The sequence below is a fragment of the Phaethon aethereus genome (assembly GCF_964289735.1).
Source record: "Phaethon aethereus genome assembly, chromosome: 14".
In the NCBI taxonomy this organism is placed as follows: domain Eukaryota; kingdom Metazoa; phylum Chordata; class Aves; order Phaethontiformes; family Phaethontidae; genus Phaethon; species Phaethon aethereus.
Window position 1 is genome coordinate 14,875,863 of NC_138590.1, and position 15,601 is coordinate 14,891,463.

Below are 15,601 nucleotides of genomic sequence, written 5' to 3' on the forward strand. Positions count from 1 at the left end.
GCTTTCAAGCCCTGTGTGTGAGAGAGGGACAGGAAGAGAAAGCAATGACACGTTTGTATTTTTTTTTCTTACTCTTAGCTGGATTATTTGGGGGAATTGGGATTTTCTATAGAAACAAAGAAAAAAAAAAAGCTGGCAGCAAGGCAGAATAGAGGAGGCCTCGTGTTGTAGAGACGGGAAGGAGTTTGCAAAGCCGGAGCGTGGCAGCGTGCGCACCGGTCCCAGCTGCTCCGCACACACCCATCACCGCGCCGTCCCGTCGGCCCGTGGGGCATCGTATGGGCCCGTATGGGCGCATCTCCTACCTACATCGAGGGCAGGTTTCAGAGGGGACTCAGCTCCTCCATCAGTCCCATCTCCATCCCCGGCTGCCTCAGCACGTCGCTCCATGGGGACCGGTCCCCACGGCACCACCCCAGCCGAGGCGAGCCCTGGGAGGATCCTGCGCATCCTTGAACTACCTCAGCCGGCCAGCCTGGCCCCCCGGGACGGCAGCGGGGCTGCGGTGCCGGCCGCCATTTGGCAAAGCCAACCAGTTGCTGAATATAAAGCGATGCTTTGCTGAAGAAGAGGAGGCTGCTACATGCTGGGCCGGAGCCGGAGGAGGGCAGGGGGTGACGGCAGCGGGGGGCTCGGGCGCGAGTCACAGCAAAGGGGGAACTGGTGCTGGAGGGAGTGGGAGAGCGGGGCTGGCCGTGGGGTGGCAACAAGGCTCGGGAAATGGCTTTCATTTCCATATTTATATAAACGCATCCAAGTTTAGTCCTTCTTTTATTTTTTTTCTTCTTCAAAAATGGAAATTTCCATGAAAACATGCTTGATTTTTCTCCCTTCAGTTTTACTAATATCCCCATGGAAAGGTTCGTCTGGTCTTGCTTCATTCCCTGTTTCTGATCTGCTGGGCTGATGCTGGGTTCGTGCAGTCAGCCTAGCCATAGCGTTGGGTCTGTGTTCTTTGTTTTTAATTAAAAAAAGTTGCATTCTGAATTTTTGCAAAAAGAAACAGTTGAAGGAAAGTCTTGGTTCCCCAAAAGAAAGAGGAAAAGTAGGCAGGAGCATCTCTAGGTGCTTGGAGAGCCCAGAGCCTGCAGCCTGAGGACAGCACTGGTCCTTCATCGTGTTTCCAGTCCCACTGTATCTGAATGTCGGGGTGGGAAGGGGCAGGCGGTGGCCGTCGCACAGGCTCCCCACCCCACCACTGCTCATTAATGGCCTCTGCGGGGAAAAATGCAGCAATGTGCCGAAATCCCATGTTTTCGCACAGTTCAAGCCCCTTGGGAGTGCCTGCGCACTCTGGCTGCCGAGGGGTTAATGCAGCTGGTGAGATGCTCGGGCGATGGGGGTCCCTGCCTGGCCCTGGTGTGTTTGCACAGGCAGGCTGGGCGCTCCCCTCCTTCCCAAGCGCCCTTCAGAGAGCCGCGCAAGCCCAAGGCTGCTCCAACCCCCCGGGCAGCAGCTGGGTGCAGGATGGGGCCCTGCGGAGGGGCTGGGGCAGGGGGTGCGTGTGGGGCTGTCAGGGCTCTGGGCTGTGAGGAGGTGACAGCGGGGTGGGATGGAGGAGTAGTGCCCTGCCTCCACCCTGCCGGCTGGAGGGAGTTGGGATGGGGATGGAATGGGATGGGACGGGATGGGGATGGGATGGAGGTGGGATGGGATGGGGAGGGGATAGAGATGGGATGGGGATGGGGATGGAGTAGAATGGGATGAGATGGGATGGGGATGGGATGAGGATGCGATGGGGATGGGGTGGAGATGGGGTGGGATGGGATGGAGGTGGGATGGGATGGAGGTGGGATGGGATGGTGATGAGATGGTGATGAGATGGGGATGGAGTGGGTCCAGGGCATGCAAGGTTGGCAGTACCTGGGAGCCTCTCCAGCCCCACAGGGAGAAGGAAGGGAAGAAGTCCCATGGGCAGGAAAGGGGATGGACATCTCAGCAAACTGCCGTGGTGGGAGGGTGGCAGGGCACCCTGGGCAACTCATGCCGGGAGAGGGTGCTCCGGACAAGGTACCTCACAGCAGGCAGTCATGTCCTTTCTCCTTCCAGGGCTCCGAGGACGTGGATTTGCAGAGGTTTCTCCCCCGGCACAGGCAGCGCACGATGGCCTCGGGGAGCTGCATGGTGCCTGCGGGGGGTCCCCATGTATCCACAGCCATGTCTGCAGGAGGGCCCCTGCCCACGGACCCTGGTGTTGGGGAGAGGGTGTCTCCGGGGACACACTGATATCAGGGGGAGGGTGGCCCTGGGGACACCCTGTCCCAGCCAAAAGCAGTTTCGTGTGATGGCAGGAGCGAGCGCTGGGGCCCACAGGGACAGGGCACGTTTGCAAACACAACCCTAAATGTAAATCAGCTCTCCTTACCATGGTATTTATAAACTTCATCTAAAAAAAACCCCAAATTCAGCTTCCCAGAGGACAGTGATTGAGCATCCCCCAGACCCCAGCTTGCATGTGAAACTGTCCCAGTAATTTTGGGATCTCTGCAATATGTAATTCGCAGCCCCGACGGTTCTGCGTGCGAGGGACTGCTGCAAGCTCCCTGAGGCCATGCAAGCCCTGTCCCCTGGGAGGAGGGGACCTGCCACAGCCCCCCAGGGACACGTTGGTCCTCCCCGAGCCCCATGGGGCAGCTGCCTGTCCAGCGCGTTCGAGGTTTGGCATCAGACCTCAAGTGCCCATCCTGGGGCAGTCCCGTGCTGGGATGCAGAAACTAAACATCGGTAGGTAGAGCTGGAGCAGGCGTGGGGAGAGCAGGAGGCATTTCCTGAGAGGCAGCCGGGTGATGGAGAGGAGCCGCTGGGGATGAAGGTCTCCATCAGGCGGCCAGAGCCGAGCACGGCAGCCGGAGAGCAGCTTGGCTCTCCAGAGCCCTGCAGGAGCAAATCTTGGGGTGGCCGGGAGCAGAGACAGCGGCCGAGGAGAGACATCCGAAGAGCATCCTGAGGCCCCTGGGAGAGGGCTGGGACTGCTCCCCTCCCCCGGGAGCTGGCGGGAGAGCCCCCAGCCCAGAGCGGGAAGGTCCCACCCAGAGCTCCCTTGGGCTGTCCCCAGGCACCGGGGAGCGGAGCCACGCAGCCGTTCCCGCTTGGGACAACATCATCGGCAAAGCACAGCGTGTTCAGCACCCAGAAGCCTGACACCCCCTCACCCTCAGAGAGGGAAAAATGCCGAGGAAAAGGGAAAAAAGACTGAATAGAGAGGAGGTCAGGGATGGAGAAACCCCTCCTGGAGAGCCATGTCTCTGCCAGGCCTGAGAGACCTGGGGATGGAGGTAGGGTCCCCGCAGGGAGGTCTGCCATTGTCCCCTGCCCCAGGCGAGGGGTTCGGGCCATGGGGGCCGGGGGTGCAGCAGGGGTCCTGGGGGGAGGACAGGACCGATCCCTCCTCCCGGCTACGGGAGCACGCCGAGTCACATGTGTGGGGCTGAACACGCGTGCCAGCGTGGGAGTGGGTGCGGGAAGGAGGGGCAGGTCACATTGTGGCGCCCACGGGGACACGTACATTAGCACAGGCGGGCGCGCAGCTACCCACGGGCATCCGTGGGTCTCCAGCGTGGGGGGCTCTTCCTCTCGCCTTTCGGCTCCAAGGGGCTGCTGGGGGTTGGCAGCGAAAAGCTGGAGGAGGAGAGCACTCCCCTGACCGTCCGGCCGCACCGGCCCCCACGGCAGCCCCCCGCCTCCCGGTACAGCCCCGGGGGTGGCAAATGAAGCCCCCTTTTGCATGGGAGTGGGATGGGGAGGGGATGTGCACGGGCAGGGAGGCATTTTGAGGACCATCATATCCCCCCAGGGCACAGATCGCACACGTGCATCACCCTCACCCCAAGTGAGGGTGCCCAGTGTGCTCTGTCCACGCAGTGGCACGGCCAGGGTGGGTCTGGAGGCCATCGGCCCTTGGGGACAATGGCCCCATCCCCGTGCCCCGTCTGCGGGTGGGAATCGGGACCCTGCCTGCCACCAGGGCCACAGGGTCCCCTCCGGCTGGGCCATGCGGGAGCGGGAGGCTGGATGTGGGGTTGGAAGGTGGGGATGAAGGTTGTTAATGGTGCAATTAATGGAAAAGCCATTAGACCTTTCTCCTCCTCCCCCTCTTCTTCCTCACTCCGCCACTTGCTGTCCTCCTCCACTTCCACCTCCTTTCTTCTCTCCCTCTCTCCGCTCCTCCTTCTCTTTCTCCTCTCAAAGATTTCTCCCTATTTTTGTCTGGTTAGAGCCTTTTCTTTTCCTTTTAACCCTTCCATGGCAGCCTGAAAGGGAACGCAATCCATCTCAGCTGCCAAGGGCAATGCCCTCCCAGCTGGCCGTGGGAGCCCCTTCTCCCGGGGCTGTGGGGGCTCCTTCTGCTGCAAATTCATCCAGAAATGGGACAAAAGCTTAGAAGAAAGCTCTGCTGGGGGGGTCAGAAGGTGGGAAGGTGCAAGTGGTGGTGTAGATGGAGGAGGGGGTGCTGGGTCCCCAGTGGGTGCTGCCAGGGGTGCTGGGCACCCTCAGGACCTGCTTGCCCTGGTAGCCCCAGGGCCTGTGGGGAGAACCGGTGGGCAAAGGGGGGAGCGGGGAGCCGCTCCGTGGCGTAGCCAGCCCTCCCCTGCAGAGCGATCAGGGCCAGCCCCCCCGGCTGATGGCGGGCTGGTTTGGGGACCTGGGGACCTGCCATGGTTTCTCCAGCTTCTCCTGACACACTTCTGCTCCGTCTGCTCCCACCCGCCCTGACCCGCCCCAGCGTGGCTCCTGTCCCGCAGACCCCCAGGCCCCGGAGGGATGCCGCTGAGGGGCACCAACAGGGCCTGTATTTTGGGGGGCGGGGGAAGCAGTTGCTGAGGCAACAGCATCCTCCTGAAAGATGGAAGCCACGGTTTCCATGGAAACCCTTTTTGCCCCAGTTATTCTACCACTGCCACATCCTTTAATTTGCCTTTAATATTGGTGGTTTAGACTCGCCCCCGCCCCACAGCAGCCAGGTGACCCCCGGGCAGCCCCGGGGCTGGGTCCCCAGCAGGGCCCTGGTCCCCATGGGCGGGCGGCGGGTTTGGGAAGCAGTTGCCCCGGCAACAGAAACAGGGCGTTTCTGGCAGCGGTGGTCGCCATGGGGACGGGGATGCTGACGAAGGCTTGTGAGGCTGAGAAGACAAATTGCCCTCATCATTATCTCCGGGCTTGTCAATCAAACATATTCCCTTATTTACCTCGGCGAGGAGAGAGCCCCGGGAGCACAGAGAGAGGGAGGGAGCAAGAGGAGAGCTGCTTGCCCCAAACTCCGCACTGGGGAGGGAGCATTTCCAGCCCCTCGGGATGGCCACCATCACCTGCAATCGCTTCACCGAGGAGTACCAGCTCTTTGAGGAACTGGGCAAGTAAGTTGGAGACAGGGCTGGGATGCTCAGAGCTGTACTCCGTCTGGGGAAGAGCCTCAGCGGTGCTGGGAATGGCGGGAGCCGGGGGAAAGGAGACGGGCACGGAGCAAACGCGCCAGGGAGCGGCGGGGGGGAGTCGAGTTAGGGTGGGGGCTGGAGCCCCAGCCCTGCCCGCTCACCCGAGCTTGGGTGGCTGCTGATGGGCGCTCGGACAGGGGCTCGGGTCACCCCAGGGGGCTGGAGCTGCCGGGGGTGGGGGTGGCTGCCCCTCTTACGGAAAAGCCACTCCTGAAAGAGGATGCTGCCGGCTCCCCCAGGAACTTCTTCAGCCAGGAGGAGGGACGGGACAGCCGAGGAGGAAAGCCGAAGCGGCGGGTGCCCCTCACATTTCTTTAGGGAATTTCTCTGTGTGGATTCACCGGGGTTTGGCTAGTCCCGCGGGAGAGCCAGCCTGCCTGGCAGCCCTCAGAGAATCCTGGCGGCTCTTGGGCAGACCAAGCGTGTCTCCCACCCCTGCCCTTGTCCCAGCGCGAGTGCCCCGGGGTGAGCCACAGCCCTGAGCCAGCTCTCCCGCCGGGGAGGGCTCAGCTTGGCACGTCCGGGTGTCATTGCGTGTGCCTGCGTCAGGGTGCATGTGTGCGTGTGTGCATGTGTGTGCAAACAGAACTGCCCCTGCACAGCGAGGCGATCCTGGGGGTACTGAGCACCCTGGGCTGGAGCAGGAGAGCTCAGGTCCTCCTGAACTCCTTTGGGCAGAGGGATGCTCTCACAGACCGTGCAGCTGTAAAACGGGTGCAAAAGTGAGCAGGCGTGTGCCTGTGTTTTGGTTTCTGTGCCTTTTTTCGGAGCTGGCCTGTAAATCTGGGGCATGCGGCCACGTTCCCCTCGGAGCGGCTCGGCGGTGTGGCGGCGGGCTCGGGGTGCTGTGCTGGGTGGCTGGTGCCTGTGCTTCAGGTGGGCAGCTGGTCCATCCGTAGGCACGGGTGTTCTGTTCCAGCCCCGCGGCCCCGCATCGCCCGGGCGCCGGGCAGCCTGCGCCGAAACATGTGCCTGCACCCGTGGGCGTGCGAAACGGGGGCGAGGGAGAAAGGAGAGGACAAAGATGGAGAAAATGAGAGGCTGAAACAGAGGAGGACTTTGTGCCAGGCTGAACACTGCTAATTTTTCCCATCGTAAAGGGGGGACCATGTTGCTGCCACAAAGTGCATCTCCTGGGAGGCAAGAGGACCTCCGGTCCCAGGATGTGTGCGTCCATCCCCTTGGCATCTGGGTGCTGTGAGGGGATGGCGGGGAGCAGCAGGTCGGGGAGCAGGTTTCTGCAGTGGGGACGGTCCCAGCCAGTGCTGTGGGTGGGGGCACGGGCACCCATCAGGGAGCTGGTGGCAAGGTGGGGTTTGGGACCTGCTTTTTCCAGAGATTTCTCGGCTTTTCTGGGCTCTGAGGCTTTGCGGTAGTGGCAGAGGGTGGGCAGGGGGTGGGCAGGAGAGGCGGCGGCTGCTGGGCCCTGGCTGGGCAGACGTGGCCGCAGGGATGTGGAGGGGAGCTTGCAGGCCGGACACCATGGGGGAGGACCAGGAGGGCTCCCGGAGGCGTTTGGGGTGCGATGTTTGCTAGGTGGGTGCTGACATGGAGGGCTGAGCATCCAGACCGGGGGGCTGCCCACGCCGCCCAGCACCGCAGTGTAAAACCACCTCGACAGAATGCTCTTTAACGCACTCAGGAACACAGGAGCAAAGCTGGCGCAGCAGCTCGCCAGCCCCCGGCTGGCATCGCACCCCGGCCAGCCCGGCCCGCCCGACCTGCCGGGGTGATGCAGGGGCAGCGCAGCTCGGCCGGCGGCTCGGGCAAGCATCCCCAGCTCGGAGCATCCCACAGCTTTCCCCTCCGCTCCGGGGGGGCGGGTACCGCTGTACCGCTGAAGCACACCCCCATGTTAGGGGCTTCTCCGGGCTGGTCAAGGAGCTGTGGCGTTGGTTGGGGATTTTCCACTGGGATGGTTTCCAGTGCATCCTGGCACATTCAAAAATCAGCGGTTTCCCATGGGGAAATTTCTGCTTCATGGGCTTAGAGAGGGAAACCAGGACGAAGCACCGCACCTCCGCTCTGCTGCGGCAGCTGCTTGCGGTGGGAAACGGCGTTCCTCCTCCGGCGAGACGCTCCGGGTGCCGGTCGGGGTGGAGGTGTCCTGGCAGGGGTGAGGCAGGGTGGGCAGCATGGCTCTCCCTCACCCAGACCCCAAAGGGGAGCAGCATCCTGCAGAGGCTCGGAGCAGGAAGGCTCCATCTTGAGTTTGCTGTCCCCCGGGGACTGGGACCATCTGCTGGGGGACACACAGGGTGTCCTCGAACCTGGCTGGCAGGAGGGGAGGTGCTGGGTGCCAGGCTGCTGCGCCCACCGTGCCCCTTTGCCATCTCCTCGGCTGTCACCCACCCTGACACCCAGGCAAGCCGGGGGTTTGAGGTGCCACACACCCCGTGGTAGCACCACGACAGGGCTTTGGGGGGAGGCAGGGATGGGGAGGGGGGTCCGTAGAGCCTGCCCCCATGGGGTACGAGCCCTTGGCCCTGCCCCTCCCAGCCATGGGGAGGGCTTCTGTCCCGAGCGGCGACACGGAGCTGGGGAAAACCTGCAGCAGCCCGGCAAAGCCGAGCAAGAGAGGGGCTGCTCAGATCCCCCTCGCCGCCCCGTGCTTGCAGGAGCTGATGGGGCGAGTGTGGGGGGCAGCGTGGGGGGTTTTGGGGAGAGGATCCTTCCCACGGCCCCCTGGAGTAGGACAAACATGAAGTGCAGCTCCATCGGCACCTCCGAATCCGCCCCCGCGGCAGGTTCAGCGAGAGGCTGGAGACAATTACTGTGCCGAGCGGTACCATCAGCCCTCTGCTCCCGGAGCTGCGGGAGAGGGGTTTTATTAAAAAGGAAAAAAAAAATATGAAGGAACAAAAAATCCTCAGCCCACACGCTTCTCTTTAGAAAGGAGATAAAATGCCTCGGAGGAGGAGGTGTTGAAGAGAGGGAGGGCAGCAGCAGCGCAGCCGGGCGCTGGCAGGGAAGGTGTGAAAAAGGGAGAAGCGGAGCATCCCGGCGGCAGAGCCGCCGCTCGGGCTGCTGGGAGGGAGGCTCTGGGGACCAGGCACGGGGTCGTGCCTGGCCCGGGTGACCAAGGGGCAGGGGCTGCAGGGCTGGGACCCAGCGGTGTCAGGGCTCGGGGCTGCAGGGGGACAGGGCTGGCTGCTGGGCTGTGGGTGCAGCTTCACCCTGAAATGGCAGCCATCGGGGGGGACACAGACGCAGTCCCTACCCATGGCCCTGTGGGTGCTGTACCCGTCCAGTGCTAAAACTGGGATGTGCTGTCTTGTCTGGGATGAATGCCCCACCTCCGAGCCTGCAGAGATGGGGGCCCCCGGCTGACACCGGGGTTGGGGTTGGCCCCATCCAAAGAGCCAGCATCCCGGGAGGGAAGGGACCTGCGCCGCTGCGCACGGCCAGGGAACGGGACACGTCTCCTTCCAACGGGGTTTCTTACACCAAGACGGGGCTGAGTGCCCGCACTGCCCCGCGAGCTCCTGCTGCAGGGGGGATGCCAGCCAGCACAGACCCCCCGAAGGACCGACTGGGACGGGGCTATGGAGGCTGTGCTGTACCCCTGGGTGTCCTGCACCCGCACCCAGCGCCTCATGTTCTCGCCACCCTCTGGGCTCATGGGGTCTCGCTTGCGCTTCACGGAGCGTGAGTAGACATTTGGTTTCTCTTATAAAGACCCAGCGGGGCCAAACACCATGAATGCAGCTGGGGCTGTGAAATCCTGCGCTCTGCCGGTGCCGCGCATCCCCTTCCCGGCCGCCGCATCCCGCTTCCCACGGCTCCCCCTTCCCTGCCGTTCGGTTTAGCTCGAATAAATGGATGAGCGAGAGGCTATGGGTGCTGGGACCAGGAGTGGCCGGGGGTCCCCAGCCTCCAGGGGGTCCAGGACACCTATGTCCCTCCAGCCCCACGTCAGGTCCTGCAGTGAAACCCTGCGACTGGGGTGGTGGGCACAGGGGCTTCCCTGCTTGCCGCGCCCACTGCTGCAGACTTTCCTGGCACTGTGAAAGCAGCATACATGTGTTTATTAAAAAAATAGGAAAGATGGGTCACAGGGACTCACAGAAGCCCCCAAGCCCTGGGCAGTGCGGGGTACCTGCTGGGACGGGCATTGTGGCACCATGGGGCCAGCCCCGGGGCCAGCGATGGCTCCGGTCTCCCTCACTCATGGCAAGCTGGATATAAAGCATTTCTTTCCCCCTTTCCAATTAATCCCCTCCAGACTGCGGGGATGTTAATAGCTGGGCTCTTACAGCAGCCAGGATTAAACGGTAGGATAGGGAGGCTGGGAAGCACTGGGATGCTGCTCCCCAGCTCCTGCCCGGCACGTGCCGCGAGCGATGCTCTGTGCGGCGGTGCTGGGCGCGTGGGCTGCCGGCTCTGCTGGGGCTCCAGCCCCATCCCTCCGCACCCTGCTGCTCGCCTGTTCTCCTAAAGATCACAGTCAAACCCAAATTGCCCGTCTCCACCCGCCCCCACCAGTAAAATCAATTATCCGCAGCCGCTCGCCAGCCTGCTGCCTTTTATTCCTCAGCAGGGAGCCGGAGCGGGCGACGGGGCGCGGGGGGAAGGTGGGGCAGGAGGTGGGATCGCTTCTGATAGTTGTTATTTTAGCAATTGGAGAGAGTTGGCAGGAAAGGGAACCTGGTACAAAGGTTGTGCCCAGCAGGGCTGGAGCGTGCATGTGTGTGTGCGTGCAACGCCGCAGCTCCCAGCATCGCGTCATCGCGCTTTCAGCGCAGACGAGCTGGCAGGGCTCAGAGTACGGGGGCAGAGGGGCTTCTTTAGAGTGCCCCAAGCACCCGTGCTCGCTTGCCCCAGGCCCCAGGACACCCTTGCACGTTGGCTCACGCGTGTGCCAGCGACAGCATCGTCCTGCTTGCCTCCAGCGGTCCTCGCTCGCAGGGTCCCGGGGCTGTCCCTGCCTGTGTGACAGTTTGCAGCCGGGGAGGACCTTGCACCGCTCACCTGCACCCACGGATGGTGCTCGCGACTGCTTCTGCAAAGTGCTGCTGCGATTGCAAGGTCTAGAGCGTGCAAAGACACGTACACGGACAAAAGCCAAGTGGCCGAGTGCTGTGTCAGCGGCAGCCGTGCCGGTGTCCCCCGGCCGCCCATACCCCTGGTAAATCATTGCCCCTTCTCTCGCGGGGGATAGGTCGGGCGAACACTGCCTTCATCCCCAGGTCTCCTTGTGCCTGCCCCCCTCATCCCCTGAGGGTGGAGGTGCAGGGAAGCTCACTGAGAGCCCCTCCATGTTTTCTCCAAGCCCCTTCCCCAGCCAGCACCCATCCCTGTCCCCGTGGCTGCCCCTCACCCCACGGGCACATCAGGGCTGAGCCGTGCCCTTGCCCGCACCAAGCCCTTCACCTCTCCCTCTGGCTTCTTGTCTTCCCAGGGGTGCTTTCTCCATTGTTCGGAGATGTGTGAAGGTGTTGGCAGGACAAGAGTACGCAGCCAAGATCATCAACACCAAGAAGCTGTCTGCTCGAGGTAGGTGCTGGCGGCGTTTTTGGGAAGGCAAGAGGTGAGCAGGGTTTGCAGAGCGGGGAATTTGTCCCCTCTGCACAGTGCCAGGACAACGCCTCTGATGCGCGGCGAGGCAAGGGGCGTTTGATGTGCAGTGGGGGACCCCCTTATCCCACCCGTCTCCACCGCGGTACACACTGAGCTCCTTGATGGATGAGGCGAACGTCCTGAGGAGACATCTTGGACTGCAGGATGCACCTGCAGCTCGACTGTGCCAGGGCTCTGGGGGGGTCCCGGACCCCAACCTGCCCGGGGAGGTGTAGGACCCCATTCCTCTCCCTGAGACCCCACCTTGCTGCATGCCATGTCACAGCAAAATCATGGTTACAGCCTTACAGCAAGTCAAACTGCTGCTGGCCTCGGGCGTTGGGTAGCACAGTTATTTCGGGAGCATCACCTCCCCGAGAGGGCTCCCACTGACCCCCCCGTCTCCTCCCTCAGGGCCTGCGGGTTTCCTTACTGGTGTACCTACATCAGGGAACCGGGAAGGTCCTTCGGGTGGGGATTGATTTTGTTTCTGTCTGGAGATGGGCGCTCACCCCCGCTGCCACGTAATCAGTGCTCACGGAGCACGGCGGCTGCTTTGCTGCTGGAAGAGGTGCTGGCAGGTCTGTCCTGGCTGCTCCCCAGGGCAAGGCTGAGCTGGGCAGGCACGGAAAAGCTTCAGCCAGCCCTTGCCCCGAGGCAGGGACCCCTTTGCCCCAAGGCATCGGGCAGAGGAGCCATGATGAGGAGGATGGAGAGGATGGGACAGTGGCCATCGTGTCCCCGGCTCCAGCTCCTCCTGGCCAGGCAAGTCAGGGAGCACAGGATGGATGCTGGGAGCAAGCGCCCTGCTGGGAGGGTTTAATTAACTCCCTCCCTCGGTTCCTCTGCCTGACGCCACCGCTCACCTTTGAAGGCACAAATGAAACACAGAAAACAGTGACAAACTCCTTCCTGACCTCAAATTAAACTAATGCTTTGCAATCTCCCTCCCGCAGCGCTGCCAAAGCAGCACAGCACTGACGCTGAGCCCCCCATCTGCCCCCCAACACCAGCTCCTGCCCCTCTCGAGGATGCGGACCGTTCCCTTCCTCCGAGGCCGAAGGCTCCCAACCCAGGCCAGCCAGCCGGACTCTGGGCAGGGTGTGCGGTGCCGGCCTTGGCGCTCGGCTGGTGCTGTGCACCCCAGCTGGCAGCGGCACGGGCAGCAAATGCCTCCCGGCTTGCAGGGTGCCTGGGGGAGCAGATTGAGCTGCCTTCCCTCTGCTCCCTCCTGCCTCCACTCGCCTGCTCCGGCAGTTTGCGCTCTCTCCATCCTCTTCTCTTGAAACCTCCCTTTCTGCAGCGCCAGCACGGGGGGATGGCCTTCCCCAGGCTGGGAGCAATCCCCAAAGGGGCATATCCCCCAGGGATGTGCCACCGGCTGTGCCACACGCAAGGGGAGGAAGGAAGGCATGCGGGGACGAGAGGGGTCGGGGGGAAGGTGTTAGGAGCTGTGGAACACCCCCATGGTCTCTTCAGACATCCTCTCGGCTGCCGACACAGGGATGCAGCAGGAGAGAAACAAGAGTTTTTGGAGGAGAAATGGGGTTTGAGTCCAGGCAGCAGCTGGACTTGTGGCGCAGGAGAGGGGATGCGGCCGTGTCTCGCTGCCCCCCGCAATACTTCACCGCGTGGCGGACGTGCCATGCTATGTGGGTGGGAGGATGCTCTGACCCACGGCAGCTGCCCCCCAAGCTCGGCAGGGTCCCTCTGCCCGAGTGACGACCCTCTGTCCCTTCGTCCTTCTGTCCCCCGTCCCTCTGCCCCGCTGCTCTGGCAGAGCCATCCCGCCCACGTGCAAAGCCCCCGCACGCCGCGTCCCGGAGACGTGCGCAACCGGGGGGGGGTCCCCCGCTAGCCTGCAGCCCCACGCGGGGGCTGTATCCACGCGCTGCTCGGAGGAAACCGCAGACCCGCAGACCCAGCCCCGGGCTGCGCCCCCGCGCCGCGCCCGCCCTTGCGGTGCGCTCACGGCAGCGGAGCTCTGCCCCAGCGGAGCCCCCGCGGCACACGCTGCCTGCGCGCCCTGGGCGGCGGGTGGCTCCGTTCGGGCAGCTCTTCCCCTTGCATTTCGCAGCTGAGCCCCTGGCACCGGGGGGGCGATGGCCACGCTCCCCGGGGACCTTTCCTGCCACTTGCTCGCACGCTGGGACGAGCTCGAGGGGAAAAACCCCGCTGGGCGTGTTGGGGTTCACCCCGCCGCGGCATCGCTGCTGGGGACTGCCCGGGGGTCCCTGGGCGGGGGTCCCCAGCCCTCACCCCATAGGGATAAGCATCTTTCCCAGCCCCTCCTGGGTGCTGCTGTGTCTGCACTGCTGTCCCCTCCCCCTTCAGAGGGACCCCATCTCTGCCCCCCTTTAAACTCCCTGATCCGTTTTCCATTCTACCTGGTTTTTGCTGGTCTCCCACCGCCTCCCCGTGCTGTTTGCGGTTTATGGAGACTCACCCGCCTCCCAGCACTCCCCGCCGAGCCGCCTGTGCCGGGCTTTGCCTTCGCAGGCATGCTGGTGGCGACGGATTGCGAGGGCACAAAGAGGGAGCCGTGGCTGGGGGAGCTGCACCGCGATGCTGCGGCTCAGCCGGGGAGCCAGTCCCGGAGGCTGGTGGTGGGGAAGGGATGGGGCAGCCTCCTGCCCCCAGCAGCGGCCACGTTCGCCCCTCTGCAGCCAAAAGCTCGGCTGGCAGCGGTGTGCAGGCACACGGCGCGGTGCTGGGACCCGCGCCATACTCAGGGTGGCATTTGCCTCCCCTTCCTGGGATCTCGGGCCTCCTCTAAGCAAGCAAAGGAGCTTTACTGGACGCCAGCAAGGCTGGGCTTCCCCATGGGCCACCCAGCCCCAGTCTCCAGCCTGCAGATGGGGAAACTGAGGCAGACAGTGACGATCGGTGACTCACCTAATATCACTGTTGGGCAGGGGCAGAAAAGGGGCAGAAAGCAGCTCTCCTGTCTGCCGGAGAAGTGTTTTCCCCGCCAGTCACACCGTCCCTCCATCCTGTCTCTCTCCTCCACCCCACAATGGACTTTGGTTGCAAAAAGCAGCCTCTCCCTGTTGCCCCATCCCACCCTGGGAAGACTGTCCCACTCGGGGGGAACGCCGTGGGGAGCTGAAAGACCCACGGTCGGGGGATATCGAGCCCTGGGGAAGGCTCCAGCCCCTGCAGGGAAGGGGCTGCGTCGTCTTCATGTCTCGGCGGTTGGGGACAACCAGGTTTTGTTCAATGCAGAGCGAGACTCTGGGGTGTGAACCTGCAAGGTAACAGCGATAGCACTGAGAGACGAGCAGCCCTAATTATATCCTCACTTCTCCCGGCTGCTGGGTTCCTGCTAGCACGAAATGCCTCCAGACAAGGCACCTCCACGCAGGGTGGCTGGGTCAAGTAAAAAGAGGCAGAAAAGTGCAGAGGCAGGGAAAAAGAAACAAAATTATTTAAGAATTCATTCTGGGCTGCCCCAGAGTGGAGGCTTTTTTGGCTCAGCTCAATTCACTTTACCCAGAGCTACATCGTCTCACACGGCAAAAGCCAGGGAGAGGGACCCGTGCCGCCTGCGTGCAGCCAGGCGCCGGAGCAAAGCAACTTGTCAGAGCCGGGGTTTCGCGATGCAGGAGAGCAAAGACGCGATGTGAAACGGCTGCGGGGGGAGAGGGGGAGCAGTGCTGTTAGCCCCGTTTCAGCTTGACATCTCTCGCTGGTCGGCTCTATCTTCGACTGTTCGAACTCTACCATTCGGGGCCAGAAACGTCCTGGCTGATGGACTGTGCTTGGCTGAGTAAGAGAAAATGGAGCAGGTGCTGCTGGCAGTGGTAACCCAGGGGTATTTGGGAGGTGATCGGGGGGTATTCGGCAAAGGGAAGGGAGAGAGGAGGGCGATGGATCATCCAAAGCCCAGGACTGCCCATGGTGTCGGTGCCTGGGGGCTTGGCTGGGGGCTGCATCTGTGCTGGATGCCAGCTGCTCCGTCCCCCCAGGCTTCCTGTGCGGGCAGCTCCTCTGGGAGAGCACGGCAGGGACTGAGAGCGGTTTATTCCCTTCCCCGGACCCTAATTTAGGGATGTTGGCTCTTTCAGATCACCAGAAGCTGGAACGAGAAGCTCGGATCTGCCGCCTCCTGAAGCACCCCAACATTGGTAAGCGCATGCCGCTCCCCGCTGCATGCCAGGCCAGGAGCTGAGCAAACCTGCCCCATGCTCCGTGCTGGGCTCCACTGCCCGCCGGCCCTCCCGTGCACCCGCCGGGGCTGGGGGGTCCCCATCAGTAATTCAGCGCTGCCTACGGCAGCACGGGCTGTTTGTCCTTCCCCTGTGCTCTGTCCACCATCCCGGAGATGGAGAAGGGGCTCGGTGGCAGCCTACCCTGTTCATCCACAGAGCCATCCCTCCTCTTCCTCACGGGGAGGCAGCATCTTCAAACAAGGTCATGGGAGGAAAGGACTCCACTGAGCATGGAGGGACTGAAGTAGGTCCTACCTAACCCAGTTGGCCATAGCTCCCTCAGGGAGAAGCAGGGCCCCAGAAGGCTGCAAAGGGCTATTTTTACTCCTCTCCCCCCCCTCGGGTGCTGTATTCCTCTGCATGCTCCAAAAAGCGGCTGCAGCTCCGAGCAGCAGCAGC

At 62.9% G+C, this 15,601-nt stretch overlaps 1 protein-coding gene across 2 annotated transcripts in view; it reads left to right on the forward strand.

The window, feature by feature from the left end:
* Nucleotides 1-5,292: 5,292 nt before the first annotated feature.
* Nucleotides 5,293-15,601, forward strand: part of CAMK2A (calcium/calmodulin dependent protein kinase II alpha) — a gene marked incomplete at both ends in the record, with an annotated part of 29,995 nt that continues 19,686 nt past the window's right edge. For both annotated transcript variants that reach the window (XM_082006432.1, XM_082006433.1), the window contains 3 exons: nt 5,293-5,354; nt 10,834-10,928; nt 15,059-15,118. In XM_082006432.1, coding sequence (XP_081862558.1) covers nt 5,293-5,354; nt 10,834-10,928; nt 15,059-15,118 — 217 coding nt within the window. The remainder of the gene's footprint in view (nt 5,355-10,833; nt 10,929-15,058; nt 15,119-15,601) is intronic.